Below are 23,097 nucleotides of genomic sequence, written 5' to 3'. Positions count from 1 at the left end.
GTCCCATATCTCTGAATCAATGAATTTCCAAAGTAATGGATCAAATCATCGCTAAGCGATTATAGTGGTTTGTTGAACATAAAAACCTAATTTCAAAGAACCAATTTTGCTTTAAAAGAAACAAATCTGTAACTGATTGTCTTCTATATGTAGACCACCTGATTAAAAATTCCCTCAACAAAAGAAGACACAAATCCATCGTCTCTCTAGACTTCTCTAAGGCTTTTGATCGCACGCCGTCACAGAGCAGTTAATAGAATGGGATGTTGGTCCAAAAATTGGCCGGCGAAAATCCTCCAGCTGAACCCGCCCCGAGGGTGCCGGCCGGGCAATGGGCACTGCATTATCCCGGATCGGGTGATGCACTGTCGCTTGCCCTGTCCGGGGTAATGCAGTGTCTAGCCAAGGCCGGGTCCAGGTCCTCCCGACCAAAAATCGGGGGAACTGAACCATGGCCATGGCTGGAGGTGCCTGGCGGGTAGGCATCAAACGCTAGGGGGTGGTTCCCCCGAAAAACATCAACTACGTATGGACCTTCGGGCCTAATATGGAGCGGACAGACGGTCAAACACGGGTTGGGATGTCAACCCAAACGTCGGTGGAAAGCGTGACTGCTACCACCGGCGGGCACGGGGAGGAGCAATCCTCTCTGCGTGTCGCCAGCGGTCACGCCTCTGATATGGCGGGAGCAGGTCATGTCAGTTGCAATGCCACTGCCACAAAACGGACTCACTCCAAGCTGAGCCGCAAAGGTGCCTTAGTCGAGACAGACTCGGACCTGGAGAGCGTGCTCTCGGTCAGCAAGACGGAGGAAGATAGCCTTCTCCGCTCGCCTGAACCAGGTTCCAGCTCCCTGCGTAGGGAAGGGCCGAAGCGTTCTAGGGAGGGGATGAAGGCTAAGGCCCAATACAAGGCGGCGCTCAAGATCCGAAGCCGGCTCCAAGGCAGAGAAGACATCTCCCAAGAGGAGAAGTCCAAGCTAGCCTGGGCCGAGCAGAAGGTAGAGGAGGGCCGCCTACACTTTGCACAAATGCCGCAAATGAAAGCGACGAAGGGGGAATTTGGCAACAAGGTGGAGGAGATTCTCGCCACCAAAAGGCAACGCTCGACCGAGAGCGTCAGTAAGGACACTCCGGCGAGCAAGCGGCAACGCGGGCCCAAGGGGGTGGGACCTCCACCCAAAACGGCAAAGAAGCCCAAATCCAAGGCGAAGGTCAATGAGGTGACCAAACGACACCTGATCGTGGCACTCATTGACCGGAGCGATGAGAACGGCAAGATGACGGAGGCGCGGTGGAAGATGGTGCACGCGCAGCTCGTAGAGTCGCTGTTCGGAAGAATGGAGGAGGACCCAACAGCCCCCATGCCCACGTTCGATGGTGCTGGGTGGCTTAACGGGGTCAAAATACTGAAATGTATGGACGACCCCACACTCAAGTGGCTGACGCAAACGGTCTGCCAAATGGAGGCGATGTGGGAGGGGCCAGACTGGAGGTTGTGGAAAGGGAGCTAATCCCGTCCATACCAAAAGCGAAGGTACTCTTCCCCATCGCAATCCAAGGAGACCGGTCGCTGAGGCTGCTACAGCGGCAGAACCCAGACGTGCCAACGGCGAACTGGAGGATCCCACTACCCAACGGGACCCAGAGTGCGATCCTCCAAATCAGCAAGGAGGCAGAGGATCTGCTGTACCCCAGATTCGGGAAAATGGAAGACAAGGACACGCACACCCTGCAGGCAGGCGAGGTGGAGAAGGACCTCGGTCTGGAGTCCATCGTAGAGGCCGCTCAGGGTATGGCGCTGGACGACTCCGAAGAGAAGGAGGACGGAGACCTGACAGTAATAGTCAACCCGTCGAGTGAAGTTGAGCCAGCCTCCCATGTCAGTGAGGGTGCTGCAGCTCAACCTCCATAAAAGCAAACTCGCGTCGACGGAGCTCCTCATCACCATGGAGCAAGGGCCCGTCGACATAGCTCTGGTCCCGGAGCCATGGATTGCCTCTGGCAACGCTGTGGCCGGACTAAAGTCCTCTAACTACAACCTTTTCCACTCACCATCGGTAAGCAGGACCAGAACCGCCGTACTCGTACGGAAGGGCATCCATGCTTACCTTTTGTCTCATTACAGCACTGATGACCTGACTGCTGTGATGCTAGAAAGCGAGGAAAAGCACCTTATGGTAGCTTCCTGCTATATGGCACACGACAGGCCAGCTCCACCGGAAGAGCTAAGAAGTCTGTTGGCGGATGCCAGCCCGAAAGACCAGCAACTTCTGGTTGGTACGGACGCCAATGCCCACCACAGCGTGTGGGGAAGCCCCGACATCAACGACAGAGGTGAGTCACTTCTAGACTTCATACTATCAACTAACCTAGATGTAGCAAACGTAGGGGACGAACACACCTTCAAAGGTCCCACCTCGTCCAACGTACTAGATCTAACACTCGTAACGGGAAAGAGTACTTTGGTATCTGGCTGGAGAGTCCTTGAAAGACCATCCTTCTCAGACCACAAGTACATTCAATTCAAGTGCGAATTCAAACACTCTCCGAAGATAACTGTTTATAGAAACCCCCGGAACACAAACTGGGAAAAGTTAAAAAAAACAGTTACTTCGAAGCTCGCGACTCGCCCGGGCACAGTGAAATCCCCGGAAGACACAGAAACGTCCCTAGAGACTCTGTCAAAGGAACTACTGGATGCGTACCACGCATCATGCCCACCCTCGAGAACGAAAAAGAGGACCAAACCACTCTGGTGGAACCGGGACTTATCGCTTCAAAGAAACAACCTCAAAGAATTCTTCAAAATCGCCAAACAGGCGAACGAGGAGATAATCAATGAGGAATACAAAACCCTACTCAGTTAGTACAAGAAGGAAATACGCAGGGCACAAAGAAACTCGTGGAGGAACTTCTGCTCCAATATCGAGAAAGTCCCAGAAACGGCTAGACTCCGGAAGCTGCTATCAAAGCAACCTACCATACAGAGTCAGCTGAAGCGAGAAGATGGACAGTGGACTGAGGGCAGTGAAGAAGCCCTAACAGCTTTAATGGAAGCTCACTTCCCAGGATGCACCGAGGTTGCTGACGCTACAACGCATCAGGACCTAGTAACTGAGGAAGAGCATCCCCCAACAGGTCTCATATCGTCTAAGAAAATCCAATGGGCTATAGACTCCTTTGCGGGTACAAAAGCACCTGGACTAGACGGTATATTCCCAGCCATGCTACAGGTGACCAAAGACGTGATCACCCCATGGCTCTCTGCAATATACTCAGCTTGCCTGAGCACAGGCTATATCCCTATCCAATGGAGGACCTCGAGGATTGTCTTCCTTCCAAAGGCAGAAAAGTGCAGCCATATGAGCCGCAAGGATTATAGACCAATAAGCCTTACATCCTTTCTACTCAAAACACTAGAAAAGCTGCTGGATCTACACATCAGGAATGATGTAGGGAGACTGATGTCAACCAACCAGCATGCCTACACCAAAGGGAAATCGGTAGAGACGGCACTGCACTCGCTAGTAGCCACCATCGAGAGAGCCCTCCATAATAAAAAGTATGCTCTAGGAGTGTTCGTAGACATATGCTCCAACAACGTCACTACGAACGCTATTATGGACCGCCTAGAAGCGACCAACACACATCCCGCAATCTACCTCTGGATAAAGAACCTTCTAAGTTGCAGACGGGTGCAATCAGAGTGGGGCACCGCTTCCATGGTGAGGGGGGCGCATAGAGGCACACCACAAGGTGGGGTCCTGTCGCCCCTCCTGTGGAACCTGGTGGTCGACGACTTAATAAAGAGATTCGAGAGGAGAGCCCCAAAAATAACAGCCTATGCAGATGACATAAGCATAATTATTACGGGAGTATGTCCATCGACCCTCAGCTCCATAATGGAATCAACACTCAGGGAGATATGTGAGTGGGCAGGAAAAGTAGGACTCAGTATCAACGCGGACAAGACGGACCTCGGCATAGTACTGGACAGCAAGCTGGCATGGAGGCCCAATGTAGTGGAAAGGGTGAAGAAGGCCACCATTGCGCTATACGCATCCAAGAAGATGCTTAGCAGCACGTGGGGCCTGTCACCCGCTCTAATTCACTGGATCTACATCTCGGTGGTGCAACCGACTCTGCTGTACGGAGTCTTAGTGTGGTGGCAAGCGACAGAAAAGAAGACGTACAATAAGCTTATGGAAAGGACCCAGCGGCAGGCACTGCTCTGCATTACGGGGGCGCTGAGGTCAACCCCAACAAAAGCTCTCGAAACCATAATCGGAATAGACCCCCTGGACATCCACGCTCAACTGACTGCAGGAAAGGCGGCACAACGCTTAGTAGCATCAGGCAATATATCTCTACAAGGATTCGGGCACAGTTCAATTGGCCGAGACATGACCAGTATATCTGACTACATGATCCCCCAAACTGGCCTGGATGTAAAAACAACCTCATACATGGGGCCCGACGACTGGAAAAGGGGTCGGGACCAGACTCAACACCTCAACATCTACACTGACGGCTCCAAGATGGAAGGAGGAGTAGGAGCAGGCATATACTGTACAGACCCTGAGATAAGGCTGTCCTATAAGCTACCGGACCAATGCAGCATATTCCAGGCGGAAGTCTTCGCCATACGGAAAGCGGCAGAGGCTGCGACGTGATCAACCTGTTCGTGGACAGCCAGGCGGCGATAAGATCCATGCAGTCGTCGGCGTTCAGTTCCAGAAATGTCTTGGCAAGCAGGGAGGCACTAGATATCCTAAGCACGACAAAGTCAGTGCGGATATATTGGGTTCCCAGCCACCAGGGCATCGAAGGCAACGAGACAGCAGACGTGCTGGCTAAGGAAGGCGTCGGGCTGGCAAACGACAGAACTGAGAACGTGCCTGTCTCCCTTAGAACGCTCTAAAGCGATTTAGAGAAACGGGCCGACACACAGGCAAGAAGCAGGTGGAGCAGAACCACCACCTGCAGAACCTCAAAAACCATGTGCAAGGAGCGCAACAGGAAACTCAGCCACTACATACTGCACCTCCCACGGAAGGACTGCAGAATGTTGGTGGGAATACTCACAGGTCACTGTCTGGCCGCGGCACATGCTGTCAAACTAGGCATCACCAACAGTGGCCACTGCAGGATATGCGAGGAATCCGGGGCAACAGAAACCCTGGAACATCTCATCTGCAACTGCCCGGCTCTCTCAAGGGCTAGGAGAATATACCTGGGCGCCCCGGTACTGGCATCACTGGAAGATGCCTCCAAGAGGACGCCAGGGGAACTGCTAGCCTTTGCCAAAAACACCTCGATCCTTAGGGACTTCAAAACCTCATAAATACTTTCGAAAGGTTCATACACCCCCATCCGGACAACTAAGGGCCATATTGGCCTATGCGTGGCCCCGTGAGGGCCGTCTGGGTTAACCTAACCTAACCTAACCTGGTCCAAAAATTATGAACTACGTTAAAAATTTCATGACTAACAGGAAAATTATAGTAAAAGCCAATGCACAACATTGGCTTTCCACAATACTTTCCCTATCGACAATCGAGTGCCGCAAGGTTCCCCTTTATTGTGATCGTCTTTCTCATTGCATACAATAGACTATCGAAAATAATAGAAAATCAATAAGACATATCATTCTGCAGCTACGCTGATGACTTTCAGCTAATCATATACTTTAATAAAAATAAAAACACTACAAAACACATCGATGGTCACTACCAAAATATCAAAACTTGGGGCGATTAATCTGGTTCAAATCTATCATTTGATAAATGTAAACACACCCACATATGCAATAAACAAACCTGTAAATGGACTATCTCCTCAAACAACACCCTAATTCTCCCCGTCAGATCTCTTAATATTCTAGGTATCAAATTTAATAGCAAATACAAATGGAACGATCACATAACATAACTTACGACATCACTATCTAAAAAACTTAACATTATAAAATGTCTCTCCAGCCCAAAGTACAAATGCGACACTGCTACGCTTATACAAATTATGAAAGCTCTCATCATCTCAAAAATTGACTACGGCCTCTTCCTGTATGGTAAAGCTCCTAAATCCACCATTAACAAAATAAACCCAATAGTAAACTCCGCGTTCAGTCGCCCCCCTCGACATACGTTATACGTTCTCAAAAACCAAACTTTTTAAATCACTTCACAATAGTTCAGATACCCCTTTTGCCAAATTCCTGACCAAAACAGCACTAAATAAACACAGAACCACATCCTCAGTCTTAGATTTCCTTATCGACAAGTGTAGACAACTCGAAATACCTATTGGTCCAATCAGGAGAGGAAAGGAAACGCCATACTGGCTATTTAACACAAATTCTGTCGACCTCACACTTCGACAATATACAAAAAAAAAAACACAAACAACGTAGTATACAATACTGCTTGTCTCTCCATTAAAGAATCGTACTCGGACCGCAAATTCATCTATACCGATGGGTCAGCCACGGACATCTCTATTACTTTTGCAATTTCCACAGAAATGTCTATCCTTCGTTTAGGTAGACTACCCAACTATTCTTCCGTCTTTTCTGCAGAGATCATAGCAATTTTAGAAGCAATCGAACTAGTTAGAAAAACGCCAGGAAAGTTCATAATCTGCTCAGATTCCCTGTCCGCATTAGATGCAATAGTAAACACCAACAACAGAAGCTACTACCCCGCTCTTGTTAGAACTCTTCTCGCACAGAATAAAAACAAAACAAAAACTCTTATGGATACCTGGACACACAAATATCAAAGGAAATGAGACTGCAGATGACGGAGCCAAAACAGCACACTCCCTTCCCTTAATTACCACCATTAACTTCAACAAAAAAGACATAGACTAATACATAAAAAATATGTTTCAGGAGGAGAAGCTCCAATTTATGAACGCCACATCTGACTGGTACCGCACCATCCCATCCTCCACACTCCAACCACTTTTCCGAAATCTCAATTTAACCCGAACAGACCAAACTAAAATAACCAGACTACGCATCGGACACTCGAAACTAACTCACGAACACTACCTTAACTCCAAAATCAACAGCAATTGCCAACTATGCCAAAAATCCTCATCCTCAAATATTCACCACATCCTAACATCATGTGCTGCGCTATCCAAACATAGACATAACATATTCTCTAACAAGAACCCCATTACGTTACTACAAAACCCTACCCAACCCAATCTACAACTGATTTTGTCATTTCTCAAAAATGCTGACATATACCATAAAGTTTAATGTAAATATATATGGGAAAATAATAATTTAGTATAAAATAATTGTAAACCCTCTCCCCCTATCACAAGCCTATCTAATGTAAATACAGTCTCACATTAACTATCCTAATTAATACGTAATATAAAATATAATATAATAAGTAGCTAAAGGCCAGAGCAGCCAAAGCTTCATCTTTCTACTACGGGTCCTAAGCTATGCTCTGTATATATTAATAATAATATTCTTTTTTCTTTTGCAACAATATACAGTGATGGAAATAATAGAACGGCATGCTTCAAATTTCAAACCAAATTTCATTTTGGAGCATTGTTTGATAAAACAACTGGCTAGTTTCAGGATAATGGGGTTTACTTTGGATTCCTTTTGGCCTTTCGTAAATTATTAGCTAGGTACACTATTGTAGGGATCACGTTTTGTCTTGGAATAATAGAAACCATCAAATTTTGTTCTTATATTGTAATAAAACGGTTAAAACAAATTATATGGTATATATTATCGCCAAGACAAATGAAGTATGAATACCTACCTAAGGATTCCGTTTTTGTTGTTGTTATTATTCGGTTCAGAATGGGCGTGGGAATTGTAGGTACAAAAACTACCTAAATCTAAAAACTGAAGGCCACACAGGCACATGGTCACACTATCTAAAATGGATTTAAAAAAAGGTTACTTCGATTACTACACAAATAGCGAGCACACGCGTATGAAAGCCCGCAACATGGGTTCATTTCGACAGGCGCTGACAAAAAAAATCCCTTCCTCGTTGTAGATCTGAAAAATGACTTAGAACGGGTTAGTAGTCGTACTTAAGGAATAGGCTGATTGACGCAATTTAAGGTCATAGCTCAAAAAATATACCACTACTTCCAAAACAAGTTTAGAAACCGAGTAAATTTCGCGAAGGTGCATTTATGTCGTCCAGTTGAAAATGTGTTAAGTCATATGAAACTAAGGTCAATGGGCTTATATTTGTTGGGGAACTTCATATTAGGCATCTTAATCTACTTCCACGACCCAGGTGTTCCTTAAATCGGGTATGCATGGCGGTGGGCACGTAATGTTGTAGGGATACTTTACCCATTCGGTTATGGTCCAATACTTTGGTTGAAGTGTGCCTCCGACTATGTAACTATACCGACAGTATAATTCTGAATAGGAATACCATTAAAGCGTAGCTCGATCAGGATAATGACCCGAATTACCCTAAATGCTGACCAAGAAATGGTTCCTGGACAAAGAAGTTTCCCTGATGGTTGGCCTGATGGAATATCAGACTTACCTATAGATCACCTTTAGGAGCTTAATGGGACTGGTGGCTAAGGACCAAAATAGGAATATTTTTGTCAAAATGTTATGTCCGAATGTTTCTCCATGGATCCACCATTTATGACGAACTGGTGAAGTCCATAGGTCGCAGATGGGTCGAGTCACTAAAAACGCGGTGTCACATCCAAATATATAGCTAAAGTTAACCGGTTAGTGGTAAACTTTTTTGAAGATAAAAAACTATTTTTCTAGCTTTAAGCGGCCGTTTCTATTATTTTTTCCATGACCTAAATATGAAAAAATTTATTTTTGCTACACTAATTTTTTTTAAATTATTATTTTGTAATGTTTTGATACATAACTGTATAGACTACAACAAAATTATTAAACTTCAAAAATAAAAATTTTGACTGAAGAAAATTTTGAAATGCGAAAAAATTGCCGTTTCTATTATTTTTTCCACACTGTATGTATGCCGCCACCAACACAATCCCTTCATCAACAGAGTGCATTTTTTTCCTTTTTTAATTTTAGCAGAATTTTACAGCTGCCTCTGTTTACAAAACACAGCTGATTCATCAACCCTGTTGATGGGTGTTCCACACCCTCACGGAATAACTAGCAAACTCCTTGCCGCACTTTTCCGCGGTGCTGGAGACAGTCCTTTAGGGAACAGTGCAAGCTCGAAGAAAATACAACAACAAAATCATAACAAAGGTCGGATTAACACCAATCAGAAAAGAGACAAGCCCGGTTTTTGCTGGACGCATCGCATACACACAAAGTTGTTTGCATGTGTTGGGCTTTCGGTATGCTGGACACAGCACAAGCTGTGTTATGGATTGGAGGTGGGCATGGACCGTGTTTTCTTCGTGTCACGTCGTGACACGATGGGCGCCTGCGTGTGCGTGTCTGTTCGTTCAGAGCAAAATCGGCACGTAAAAACACGACGAACAAAAAAAATAAAGTTTTATTGCCGGATACAAATGTACTAAAATGTACTAAAGAATGCAAATAACATGAAAGCGTTACAACTTTTAGCTAGAAAAATATTAAATATTCCAGCCAGCTCGGCTACAAGCGAGAGGGTGTTTTCTACCTCGAGACAAATAATAAATGAACTCCGTACACACTTATTAAACTCTAACCTTGATAAATTGTTATTTTTATACAAGAATATGTTAATAAAAACGTATATGTAATTAAAATCGATGTCAATAAAGGTATTAAAAAAAAAGTATAATATTTCGTGTTGGACCGTGCTGGACCGTGTTCGGAAATTTTTTAGCCGTGCGTGTTAGTGCGTGTTGAAAGTTTTCATTTTCGTGTCGTGTTGGGTCGTGTAGGAAAATTGCAGTCCATGCCCATCTCTAGTATGGATACAATAATTGGTTTCCTATGCTGGGAGCAATTACAAAAACAAAAGAGCTCGCGGAGCAATGGGCCTAGGCACCCCTGTTTTAAAGCATACTTAAATATTTTTTTGTAACTATAAATATTTTATCACAATGACCTGTTCCTTGGAAAATTTGTCTCTTGGATGCTAATTGTTATTCGATCGCGGAGGTTATTTTAAATAGTTTATACACTTAGCGTTACTAGTTATAGTTTTAAATTTTTGGGGTGAATAAAAATAGTTAATTTTATTTTTAAATATATATAGAAATACAATACAATAAAACTGTCTGACTATTTTTAAACACTTAAGCGATTTGATTAATTTTCTTAAAGCTTTAAGCAGTAAGTTACTGTTAATATGTACGTTATTCTGGTATGCATGTACAAATATAGGTTTTGTCCGCTTAAAATGGTTAGAATTGATACAGAGTACGGCTTAATACTTAATTATGCCGGATTACTGGATTTACAAAATAAGAAAAAAAATACTGAAAAGTATTATCTACGAAAATATATATTTGTATGTAAATGTAAATATGTACATGTGTTGTGTTAAGCAGTAACTCAAGGGAACAGAAATAGCTCCGATATAAATTAGAAAGTTCTAAAACAGGTACATTAATATCTCAGTCAATAAATACATAATAAATGTCTCTCATGAATTTATTTTCAATTCCTTTTAAAGCGGTCCGGTAACTAGTCTCGATTTAGCTATTGCATTGCAAAGTTTTTTTACCAACAAAAACTTAACAAATTACTAAAACTTGGTGATATTTTTCGATTTTTGTTAAAGAAAAAGTTTTTATTTATTTTGGCTGGCCAACCGTGTATGCAATCAACAAACAAAACTTTGAGAAGTAATAACACTACCCGACACGATTTTTCTTCAAGGAACCAAACCGACTTTTGTTTGTTAGATTTGGGGCTTTACAATGGGCGTTCACCAGAACAACTTGATCTGTGATTGATCTTATCAATCATGTTTTGAATTCTGGTGAACGCGTATGGTCCATACTTTACTATCGCGACGTTGCCAATACAATCGGCTCAGAACCTATCGATATTGGCTTAGAAGATTCGCGACTCGAAACAAAAAACAGTCACGTAAAACTTGAATATTTTTTCGTAAAACGGAAGTATTAAGCCAATTTCATGATTTTATATTAATTTGGTTTTGTTTATTTCTTTTTCTTTGCGATTTAGTTCATATTCTATTCGAATTGTCAGCTATCGATATAAGCCAAAACCAATCCATCATACTCGAGACCAATAGATCGTACTATTTTCACGATCCATTTCTCAAAATCTGATCCATTGCATCAAAAACACTAAAGCCTAGTACTCAGATCCAAAAACAGTTTGCCAGCAAAAAAAAAGTCATATATTCTTCGAGCGGCCAGTGTGTGACCAGAGGTGTGCACTGCATTCCGAACGGTTACACTGCTCAGACCGCTGCTTGGTTTTGTTTAAAGTTAAAAAATGCAATTATTCGGCTGGGGTAGCTCTTCCCCAGGCATATCCTGGGCTCCCCAATATTTTATTGGCAAGGTAATGTGTCTGACTATCAGCAGCAGCAGATGGCGACGCCTCCCGTGCCGGACACCGTGAATAAAAAATCTTTTGAAAACAATATTTGTTTTATATTTCTGAAAATTAATAAAAATAATAAATTATAGTATCCATATAATTGTCATTCATATAACACTGCATTAATTAGATTCTATTTGTCTTCATTATTAAAATATTTCATTTGGTTTTGTGTACTCTTATTGCAATGTTTGCTTCGTGTTTGCTGGCAAAATATATCAAACTGATATAATTTTCGAGGTGGGTCTAAACATACCAAAAAAAAAAACAAGCAAATACTTCGGATACTTTTCCAGTTCATATACCGACATTTTTTTTGTTGATCTGAGTACTGCCTTCCGTACAGAGCCTAGAAAAAAGTTTTTCCGTAAAAAATTTCTTATCGTTTTCATACGAATATCAACCTGGATTCTGTTCGAAAGGTGTTTTTTTTCGATCTGAGCACTAGGCTTAAATCATGTGCGTTTACCAACACTACTTGAAGAAATCCATCACTGATCGCTGATCAAGTTGTCCTGGTGAACGGGCCCAATGATTTACTTAAATGATTTTTATCTTACATCTGGTTGTAATAAAACTTTGTCATTTCGAAACTTTTTAATTTTACATGTTGGAATTACATACTAAGTAAAAAAAACCTTACCGTTGGCATTCTTTGGAATTATTTTATTATTTTGTTATTTTGTTAAGAAATGGTGTCCCTAAAAAGATTATTTCATAAAATAAAACCATACCAACCAAAAATAGTAGAAAACTTAAATTGTGAGGCGCTATATCGTCAGGTATATCCATTCTATCACTAGGAATCTGCGAATAGTGGTACCATTTTTTGACAACTTATCATTTTTTGTGGATATCCGTGCTGCAGATTCTGAGTAAAAAGCCCCAAAATGTTGGACCAAACGGTTAAATGTGATTTTCGGAGCGTTGGTCATCCAATTTTAGCTCAACCGTTAGTCCATAGATTTTTATGGGCAATACCTTAAAAGACGCATAACGTCAAAACTTTGAAAAAAATAGCGCACAAGAATGATCCATTTTTCATTTGAAAGCTTAATATTGCCCAGACGGTAAGCTGAAGCTACGATGTATTCAGGTCCACTTTATAGTAGCTTTACAGAATGCGACAGTTTCACTACAACACACATGGTTACTTGAGTTGTATGCTAAAAAAGTGCTACCTCTGTTTGTCGTAGAAAAAAAAACATAGTTAAATCACAAAATTGTAAGCTCCAGATGTAAAAGTCGGTTTAAGCAAAAAAAAAGTTAAATTTTGTCGAGTAGTGTAATTAGAATTGTAATTACAAAATATATCGAAAATTTCTTTATTTTTAGATACGTGTCGATTCATATCGCATAGCTTATTTATGTTCCCTAGAACTGCATTTGATAATTTTTCGACACTCATGTTTTTGAAAATATGAAAATCAGTGTGACCGACTGTTGGAAGCGTTAAATAAGTTTTGTACCATGTGCTCCAGGAGTACAGGTACAGGGTATGCAAAATTCGTGTTTAATCACATCTTTATTTACATACATACATATGCAGCAGCCAGAAGGAAACGTTTCCGACTCCATAAATTTATAAATAAATCAATATCAGATTTTATGTGCAGAATACTATGACATCAAAGACAATATTATTGTTATTATAGTTGAGTAATGGCCATACGTTTAAATTTTTATATGCAGCAATCTTTTTTGAAGCCGAGAAAGTTAAGCGCGCCCGTAATCGTAAAACGCAAAATTTTTCCGTTTTTAAAACGGCAACAAATTCCTCGCCGAAATGAAAAGTAAACAGCTTTTTATACAACAAAACGAGTCTTAATTGCAAAAGGAAAAAAAATAGATGACTTATGGATGTATTGACATGAATTTTACACCAAAACCAGTGCAACGGAGCTTGTGTCCATATTATAAATAATTTTTATTTAAACTAAGTTCAAAATTAGATCTCAAAAAATTGTTTAGTGAAACAAAAAAATAGTGAAATTGTCCGTGGGAGCTCGATTTGGTTATCGATAAATCTCTGTATGAGCTTACACGCTAACGCGTGTGTATAACAGCAGTAAATTTCTCGCTTAACGGTTCAGGAGCAAATAAACCTTACTTTTGCGAATTTCAGAACCTCTTGAAATGAGAAGTATGACTTATAGCTGAAAAAGTAAAATGCAAAAGTAAGTAAAAGCTTGAAAAATTCACCAAAAGCAGTTTTTGAATTTTTATATTGTTTCTTGCAAATGCGAAGTATGAGGTAGTGCTCTACCCATTTAGGCCTACACCCTTATTTATGTCTCGTGCAAAGTACATTCAAAAGTTTCCCATTAGTCGCAAAGTACTATTATTATTATTAAAACTTAAAGTTCAGTTATGAAACAAGCTAGTAAACTAAAGAAACATTGTTACGGGGCTGCCTTTTAAAGTGTGTTAAATACATATATAGTTAAATATAAAAAAAATTGTGGAGACAAACCTCTTGAAAAGTCGAAAGATGGAACTCTGAGTGGTAAGTACTCAAATTTTGTCCGAAAGTTTTTAGAGAATCGCCCACTGTACTACAAGTGAGATAACCTGCAAACATATCCGAAATTTTTGTTTCCAGCGTTTTTTGAAGACGAAAAAAGGTAATGAAGCCTTGTTTCAAAGACACTACCTTCTAAGTTGTTATGACTACTGCGAAAAAAATCTTAAAAAATGCATCTTCCAAATCAACTTTATCTTTCAAAAACAATAAATCCATTTTCAATATTTTGTTGTTCTTTAACTATTTGGCTAAAATAAGGCAGCCTATGACGTTTAATAGGTTGGACAAAAAGTTGGAAATCCCTTAGTTTTCACGTCAAAACGATTCCGAAACCCATCTCGGCAGTAACATCCATCGGCTAAGAGCTTAAAATTAACAAAAAAAAATAAAAAACAATTTTAATCACTTAAACAAATTTTTTTAAGAATAAGTTCCATGTTTGCGTGCCAAACAAATTGTCAAAAAAAATACTAGTATGGTAATAAATAAATAGTTAATGAAATGACAGAAAAGTTCTGATTTTCGTATGGGCTTTTATCCATAGACTGCGGCGAGCTCTCAGACATGACCAGTGAAAAGCCATTGTAGCTGTAAAATTGTGTAGCTGTGGCTTTTTTTATTTGAATTAATGAACTACTTGTACATTGGATTCTATTAATACATTAGTAAGGTTACAAAGTACATGTATTAAAACATGGTTCAAATCCATTTTATAGCTGCATTTATCAGCTTTTAAAAATTGCAAAGCTCTTTACAACCAGATTTTCAACTTAAAAAACACCATTTTTAAGTATTTAAAAAAAATTTGCACTGAAATAAAAACCCTAATTCATAAAAGAAATCTAAAGCCTCAACTATATGCATTTAGATACATGTATGTATGTACAAATGTATTTATTTATCTTGGCCGCATTTTTTTTTAAACGGTACTTTAAACGAAGCTAAATCAATGAGCCTATACGAATAACGTCTTTAATATTTTATTTTTTTACTTTCGTGAGCTTTAAGAGTTTACGTCTTGATAAAAATAGTAACGCGAAAAATATTAAAAGGTTGGTTGCCACAGTTTCTTTTTGGCTGTTATATGTATAGTAGATATTCTGATGTTCCTGTTTTAGCGGATTTTTAAATATAAGTAAATATTAGTGGGCTAGGTCCTTGAAATTTAAAGTTAAACTAAGCTTATTGCTTGGATTTTTAATTTTGAGTTCTTCGTTATCGTTATCTTTTTACAATTTGAATACAAGGTTTACCACCAAAATGATAAAAAAAAAATCGCTGTTATTGGGAAAACTTTAATGATGAGAAATACAAAATACATTTTTTTTAATAGGAATATTATCGGTCACACTGATAGGTGTATAGGTACAAGTAAAAAAAACTATAAATAGAAAGATTTATTTACCTGCATGTGACTGATCGTCCTCGCCACCAGTTGTATAGCGACGTCCATGCACAACTTTGTCCCTGAGAATGACGAAAATCGAGATAAATTATCATAATTTCTGTGGGAGCTAATCTTCATTCGATCGACTTCGAACACTCACCTGAAACCTGTCTGATTGGCATAAACCAACTTGCTGGAGCCATCCAAGGAAACCTCCTCAACGGAATGATGGTTTGGTGCCGTCGTCGCACCGCCATAGCTCTTGGTAATCGGTTTCTTCGAGTAGGGCGGATCGTACTTCATTGTAGTAGTCTTTCGTCTATATCGACGTCAGCGTCAGTATCGATGTGGTAGTTGTTTATTTCATTTGTATTTATATTATAGATGCATACACACAGGTTATATAGTATGTATAAATTTAATTTGTATAGTTTCCATGTTTTATGTATATGCATATTAAGTTATCGGAAATATTTTATTTCGTTATGTAATATCATTCAATGTCAATGTGTTAAGTCATGTTGGGGCAGTTAGGTTTGGATTGATTCGGTTGATAGAACGATAAACGGTACAAACGAAGCATATGAGGCATAAGCATGTCCTCATAAACACACATTCACGCGATTAAATTGTTTGTTGTAGCGTGTGTGTATTTATAAGGGAGCGTTGATTGATTTATTTCATGAAGATCAATTGGTTTGGATCGATATCGATGTGGTTCGTTTTTAATTTTGTTTTCATGGATATTGTTGGATCGTTATATTGATTTTGTAGTCGATTTTTGTTAGGAAACGAAATGGTATAATGAGATTTTTGATTAATAACATGTTTTTAGGTAGTTAAAATACATCATATTGAATATTAAAATTTTGGTATTAAGTATACATACATACATATGTACATATGTGAGTACAAATATACTATATATATTGTTAAACTGAACAATACATTAAAATACATAATCCTACATATTAGGATTGACTATGTAGGAATATGAACATTTGAATATCTGTACTTATGTATGTATGTACATATATGTAATGTTCTAGCGTAATGTGTCGTAAAAAAATATTTTCTATAAAATTTAAACTAAAAAAAAGCCAAAAGTTCCCAGTGTGGTAGTAGAAAAATTTTTTTCCTAATTTTTGTTGTTAAATCAATAAAAATATTTATTTAAAAACACGCAAATGCATAACAAAAGAACAAAAATAATTTAAATTAGGGCGCTCTAAGCAATCTTTTTTACAGACATTAATGATACAACATCAAAATAGACGACCAAAATTTAGAAAAGGAAAGAAGAATGCCATCAATACCATTTCAAATAAAGAGAGAAATAAATACATATGTACATACAAACGAGATGAAATGGCAATGGAAATCGATTAAGGCGGGAAAATGATTTTAATAGTTTTTTGGAAGCTTTGATGACAATATGTATTGTGCATGCTGTCGGACAGCAATGAAGCAAGAAAAAGGATGTTGATAATATTTATTGTAATGCGAGCGCATGGTATCAGAAATGACCCGTTGCGCAGAGATTATAATTATGTACACTTGTATGTATGTATATGACGGTAATGGAGGAGTTTTTGATGTAGACACGTGGTCATGTATCGTGTGGTGTGCCAGTAGTGTTTTTTATATTTTCCACACTGTTTGTGTACTGTATGTGTATGCTTTGTATCTGTGACTGTATTCAATATCAATGATCATACCGTATAAAAAAAATGTAAGTATTAAATGCTTAATGAGTTGTATTTTACATTGTATTCGTGAATGCATTAATGTCTTATGAGCAAATTAGCATATTAGCTTGTCGGAACAAATCAGGCTCACTCAGCAGAAAGCACCACCATTGCTCAAAGTCAGTTTCGTCTATGTTGGGCCCTAAGCGCAAAAGTGGATCGAGATTGGCCCGACTTACACGCTATAAAAGCAATTCGAATACATATTTATATGTATATATGTATGTACAAAGTCTCACAGCTTACAGCACCTAGAGCATCCATTTTATTTGAGGCTGTATAACTACAAAACCCAATATGGTACAGTTGTATACAACTTAAATGGTTTTATGTCTAGTTTCAAACTTTTCCGATAACAAAATAAAAACTTTTGAGTTGAATTTGCAGGAGACAAAAATAATGCTGTAGGTCCGGATGAGATAACTTCCTTGGATTTCGCAATATAGACCCAACATATTTTTTAAATTAAAAGCCGGTATTTGTTGACTGCGAACTTTACTAATTTTAACTTGGCATCATCAGCAAAGCAGCAGTTCTTGTTTTCACATTTTTGAATTATACAGTAAGCACACATATTATTCGTACACCCTTATTATTCTAGTTTGAACACCTATCACTTGGCGTAAGGCTAAGCCCAACAGAAAAAATCAATTTTATATAAAAGATCATGGATTTTTTTTTAGAGTTAGTGCTTCTATTTTCACATAACTTAAGTATCTTATATCCGGTTGCATAGAACATTGCACTTTTGAAAAGCTGACAAATGCAGCTATAAATCCAACCCAGACAATTTGTAGCTGCAGCTTAACGCCTGGAAGATATTAAGCTTTCAAATTCAAATTTCATGATTTGCGGTTTTTTTCCGAAATTTAGACTTAAAAACTCAGAAAAAGCCGAAAAAAAAACATAATTCTTGGCATGCATTTTGATTTTTAGACAGACGCACTAATTAGGCGTCGTTTAAGGAATCGTTTGTAAGAATCGATGGATAAACGGCCAAGTTGTAGCCGTTTGACCAAAACGACTCAAAACTCATTTTACCTGAAAAATACCGTACGATATGTTGCGTTGCGGTTGCGGTACGTTCAGAAGTTCTATGCAACCAGATATAAAATACTTTACATTTTACATTTTTTTGCTACATCTACAATGTATATTCTACATCTAACATGTATATTCTACATGTATCATATATATTCTACATCTTCTCCGCCAGCGGGCGCTCACGTACATAACGAGTGTGCGAGCGAGAAAGAGAAAGAAGAGCGGGTCTCTACCTGTAGGAAGCGGGGGAAGCAACTGAAAATTAATTTCTTCATTCTGGCTATAATTATAAGATCTGATTGAGATTCGGCAATCTGGTCTTTAGTTTTATCGTATCTTTAAAATTGGGCTTGCCACAGATTTTCGTTATTTGCGGCGGAACACTTGTAGCAGTGTGATATCACATGAGTCTGGAAAACTAATTGCTCTAGCTCTTATAGTCTCTGAGATCTAGGCGCTCATCAAGACAGACAGACAAACGGACGGATAAACAGACATCTACTTTTACCACAAATACAATATACCCCTTAACTCTTTTTGAGTACGGGTATAAAAACATAGTATTATAAAAATTTGTAAATCCCGAAATCTATTAAAAAAAAAAAAATTTTGGTTCAGAGCAGGAAGAAAAAGTTCAATTTTGTCGAGTAGTGATATCAAAGTAATCCAAATTTTTGGTTTTTTTTGTTTTGTTTATACATATATGTTTTTACTATTAATTTGAAAAAAACCCTAATATATGTACCTCTATGAAAAGGTAATATTACAAGCTTTAAAATGTTATCCACTGTAATCACATTCGGCCAGACAGCCGATATTTTGGCACAAGTTCGAAAACTTCTTAGAAACAAAATCTTAATTTTTTCAGCCCATCAAAGTTAGATGTTCGGTTAATTACGAGTTGGTATGCGAAAAGCAGGAATCTCTCTCTTGACTGTCGAGGTGAATGTAAAATATGGAAAAGAAAGGCCGGGGTATATAGAAATTTTATATAAAAACAGATTTTTTCATATGTTAGTTTTTTTTTTTTGTGCGTATTAAATTGGGCCTTCCAAAATTAGACAAAACTTAACCAACTTGCCTGTATATTGTGGCTAACAACTAATACCGCGGCAGCTAGCGGATAAATCGAACTATATTATTGTCTGGATACATCACATTTCCTACCAATGTTTGTAACTTTACTGAAACAAAGACAAAACTCATCGAGAAGGTTTTCCTAAACATTGCTCGAAATTTTAAAATGTATGGTTGAGCGAAAGAGTTATATTGGCTGCAAAAACGTTGACGTCAACGAAATGAATTTCCAGATTCAAAATAATATAGCTGGCGAATTAATAACATACAAATCGATTGATTCCGTTACTAACCAAGATGATGTTGTCAACTATCCAACGGAGTTCTTAAATTCGATGGAATTGCCTGGACTGCCACCTCATAATCTGCACCTAAAGATCGGATCGGTAACTATTATGTTACGGAATATAAACCAGCCACGTCTTTGGAATGGCACCCGACTTGCGGTGAAGAAATTAATGAACAACGTCATCGAAGCCACAATTTTGAAAGGGAAATATTACCAAGCAATTTATACCAGTAAGCATCCGGATGCAGATAGCAAAAGCATACCTAGTACCTGTACTCACTTATAGGATTGAGGCATTTGGAAACTGTGGCTACGCAAACAGGCAAAAGTTGCCTGTGCAAAATCAACATATGTAACCAATAACACTAGTCAACACGATTTTTCCTCAAGGAACAAAACGAACTTTTTCTTAAAGATTTGGGGCTTAGAAATGGTTTGATAATATATTTTTTTTTTTATGGCAGAACTTTTTTTTGAAGAATTTTTGAAAACTGTTATTTTTTTTTAAACTTTTTTCAGAGGTAGCGCTTGTTTTTTTCACATAACTCTAGTATCTTACGTCTGGTTGTAAAGTTAATGCACCTATACACAAAAAAATAGAGGACACAGGATATAATTTTTTTTTCGACTTTTCCTGAGTTTTTAAAGTCAAAATGTCGTAAAAAAATACCGCACAAAAATCATCATTTTTGCATTTCAATGCTTTATATTTCCCAGACGGTAAGCTGTAATCACAAAGTGTTTGGGCTTAACTTCTAGGTGTTTTAATTATCTTCTCAAAATAGCAAAGTTCTTTACAATTCGGTGAAATATGACAAATTTAAGGATATGCATTTTTAGTGGCCATTACACTAGTCAACACGACAATTAGGCTGTGGCCCTAAATGACTTTTTCTTATAGATTTCGGGGTTTAAAAATTTTTAACGAATTATGGTTTTTTTTATGGTTTAGTTTTTTTTAAAGAATTTTTTAAAATCTGGTATGGTTTTAATGTTTTTTTTTTCAGAGGTAGTGCTTCTATTTTTCACATAACTTAAGTATCTTATCTCTGGTTGCATAGAACTTTGCAGTTCTGAAAAGCTGACAAATGCAGCTATAAATCGGACCCAGACACTGTATCTGCAGCTTAATGCCTGGAAGAAGCTTTCAAATTTCATCATTCTGACTTTAAAAACTCGGGAAAAGTCGAAAAAAAAAAATAATTCTTGGCCAACATTTTTAGTTTTAGATAGACGCCTCAATGAGGATAATTAAGATACTTAAGTTATGTGAAAAATAGAAGCACTACCTCTGAAAAAAAACCATGAAAAAATTCTTTAAAAAAAAATTACACCTTAAAAAAAAATAACGTACTACAAATTTTTTAAATCCCGAAATCTATCAGAACGAGAAGGAACGTGTGAGTCGCTTCTGGGGACGCGACTCTACTTATACCCGTACTCAGTCAGTATATAAATTTTTGAGCATGATTTTTTAGAATTTTAGAAAAAAAAAATAAATTTTACATTTTACATTTTTTTGCCACATTTTTTATCTACATCTCATCTACAATGTCTATTCTACATCTAACATGTAGATTGTACATGTACCATTTAGATTCTACATCTCCTCCGCTAGGGGTTGCTCGCGCACTGAACGCGGCAGAGTGTGCGAGCGAGAAGGAAAATGAGTTGCGTTGTCGTGGGCGGGAGGGGGAGGGGAAGCAAATGAAATTTAATTCATTCTGGCTATAATTATGATCCGATCTGATTCAGATTCGGCAATCTGGTAGATATGGGCATTCTCTACGATACTGCGTTTTTAGTTTTATCGTATCTTTAAAACTGTGCCTGCCACAGATTTTCGTCCTTTGTGTGGGCGGAAGGGGGCGGGGCGAAATTTTGAAATACACTTGTAGCAGTGTGATATCACATGAGTCTGGAAACCAAATTTGGTTTCTCTAGCTCTTATAGTCTCTGAGATCCAGGCGCTCATCAAGACGGACGGACGGACAGACGGACATGGCTATATAGACTCGGCTATTGATGCTGATCAAGAATATATATACTTTATGGGGTCGGAAACGTTTCCTTCTCTGCGTTGCACACATCCACTTTTACCACAAATCTAATATACCCCTTAACTCTTTTTTGAGTACGGGTATAAAAAGTCATTTTGGTTCACAGCCTAAATAAAAAGTTCAATTTGGTGTTATCTAAACGAACCATACATATTTATATATATGAATATATAAATTCTCATCAAATAATCACATCAATAATAATGTAATACTCAACAAAAACTAATAAAAAGAGCACCTTATATGGGTGGTGAGAGTGTGTGTGGTCAGACCGGTTTGAAATTTATCTGAGTTACCTAGTTTCAAGTCTCCAACTTAATTTTTCGAATTTATGCCAAAACTTTGGCTTTCTGGTGGTGCTATTAACTAAAGCAAAATAATCACTTTTCAGGTTTCTCATAATGGCTTTATTTACTTTTTGCAAGACTTTTGGGGGAACCCAAAGCCAGATTAATTTATTTAGAACTATCTATACCGTCCATGTTTCACTGTGGCACATTGTGGTTGCATGGTTGAGAAGTGATACGATACTGCATTTTCAGTTTTATGGTATCTTTAAAATTGTGCCTGCCACAGATTTTCGTCCTTTATGGAGGCGGGGCGAAATTTTGAAATACAATTGTAGCAGTGTGATATCACATGAGTCTGGAAACCAAATTTGGTTGCCCTAGCTCTTATAGTTTCTGAGATCTAGGCGCTCAACAAGACGGACAGACAGACAGACGGACAGACAGACATGGCTCTATCGACTCGGCTATTGATGCTGATCAAGAATATATATACTTTATGGGGTCGGAAACATTTCCTTCTCTGCGTTGCACATATCCACTTTTACCGCAAATCTAATATACCCCTAAACTCTTTTTTTAGTACGGGTATAATAAAGCAAGCGTTTGACAGCCCTGTATTTCTGACAATAACAAATACAAAAAAAAAAAGAATTAGCGAAATCGGTCCAGCCGATCACGCGTGATGCCGTGACCAAGGGAAAGAGGGATTCAATTATATATACATATATAGATGTGATATAACTGGTGAATCCAAATAGGAAATATTTTTGTTTGTTGGACCTTGCACCAATACCTTTGGAGAAAGGTTGGGCCGAGGCCTTTTAGACATAATACGGACTGAATGCGGAAAAAAAGCTCAGTTGTATTTTTTAGCTGTAATATTCAAATATTACTTGAAGAACTAAACGACTGTACGAATAATTTATGTACGTTAAAAAGTGACTTTTTTTGCTTAATAGCTGACATTAGACTTTGCTAACTGACTAGCTGGAGAAATAGAGATGTACTTATGGGGAATGCCTGCAGTTAGAGCGAGAGAAGTATATGCGTCAAGCTGGATTCGCAGTTGAGCTGGGAGCAGCGCTGCGCCAGAACTTATCTATTGTTTTACTCTGCGGATACAATTTTGCTGGCTGTGTTTTACTTGAAAACATA

General features: G+C 38.7%; 1 protein-coding gene across 14 annotated transcripts in view; it reads right to left on the bottom strand.

The window, feature by feature from the left end:
• LOC111075401 (disintegrin and metalloproteinase domain-containing protein 11) overlaps positions 1–23,097 on the bottom strand; it is a 264,670-nt gene that overhangs the window by 33,056 nt on the left and 208,517 nt on the right. For 6 of the 14 annotated variants that reach the window (XM_022368689.2, XM_022368685.2, XM_022368686.2 and 3 more), the window contains 2 exons: positions 15,595–15,753; positions 15,453–15,514 (listed from right to left, as the gene is read on the bottom strand). In XM_022368689.2, the coding sequence (XP_022224381.1) occupies positions 15,453–15,514; positions 15,595–15,753 (221 nt within the window). Of the gene's footprint in view, positions 1–11,542; positions 11,583–13,116; positions 13,680–13,996; positions 14,095–14,218; positions 14,413–15,452; positions 15,515–15,594; positions 15,754–23,097 lie in introns of those variants that run through there. The other 8 variants (XM_041595881.1, XM_041595880.1, XM_022368690.2 and 5 more) reach the window with 8 other exon arrangements.

The sequence above is a fragment of the Drosophila obscura genome, unplaced genomic scaffold, assembly GCF_018151105.1.
Source record: "Drosophila obscura isolate BZ-5 IFL unplaced genomic scaffold, ASM1815110v1 contig_87, whole genome shotgun sequence".
Taxonomy (NCBI): Eukaryota; Metazoa; Arthropoda; class Insecta; order Diptera; family Drosophilidae; genus Drosophila; species Drosophila obscura.
The sequence above is the reverse complement of the archived record's forward strand: the minus strand, read 5'-3'. Positions and strand labels throughout refer to the sequence as shown.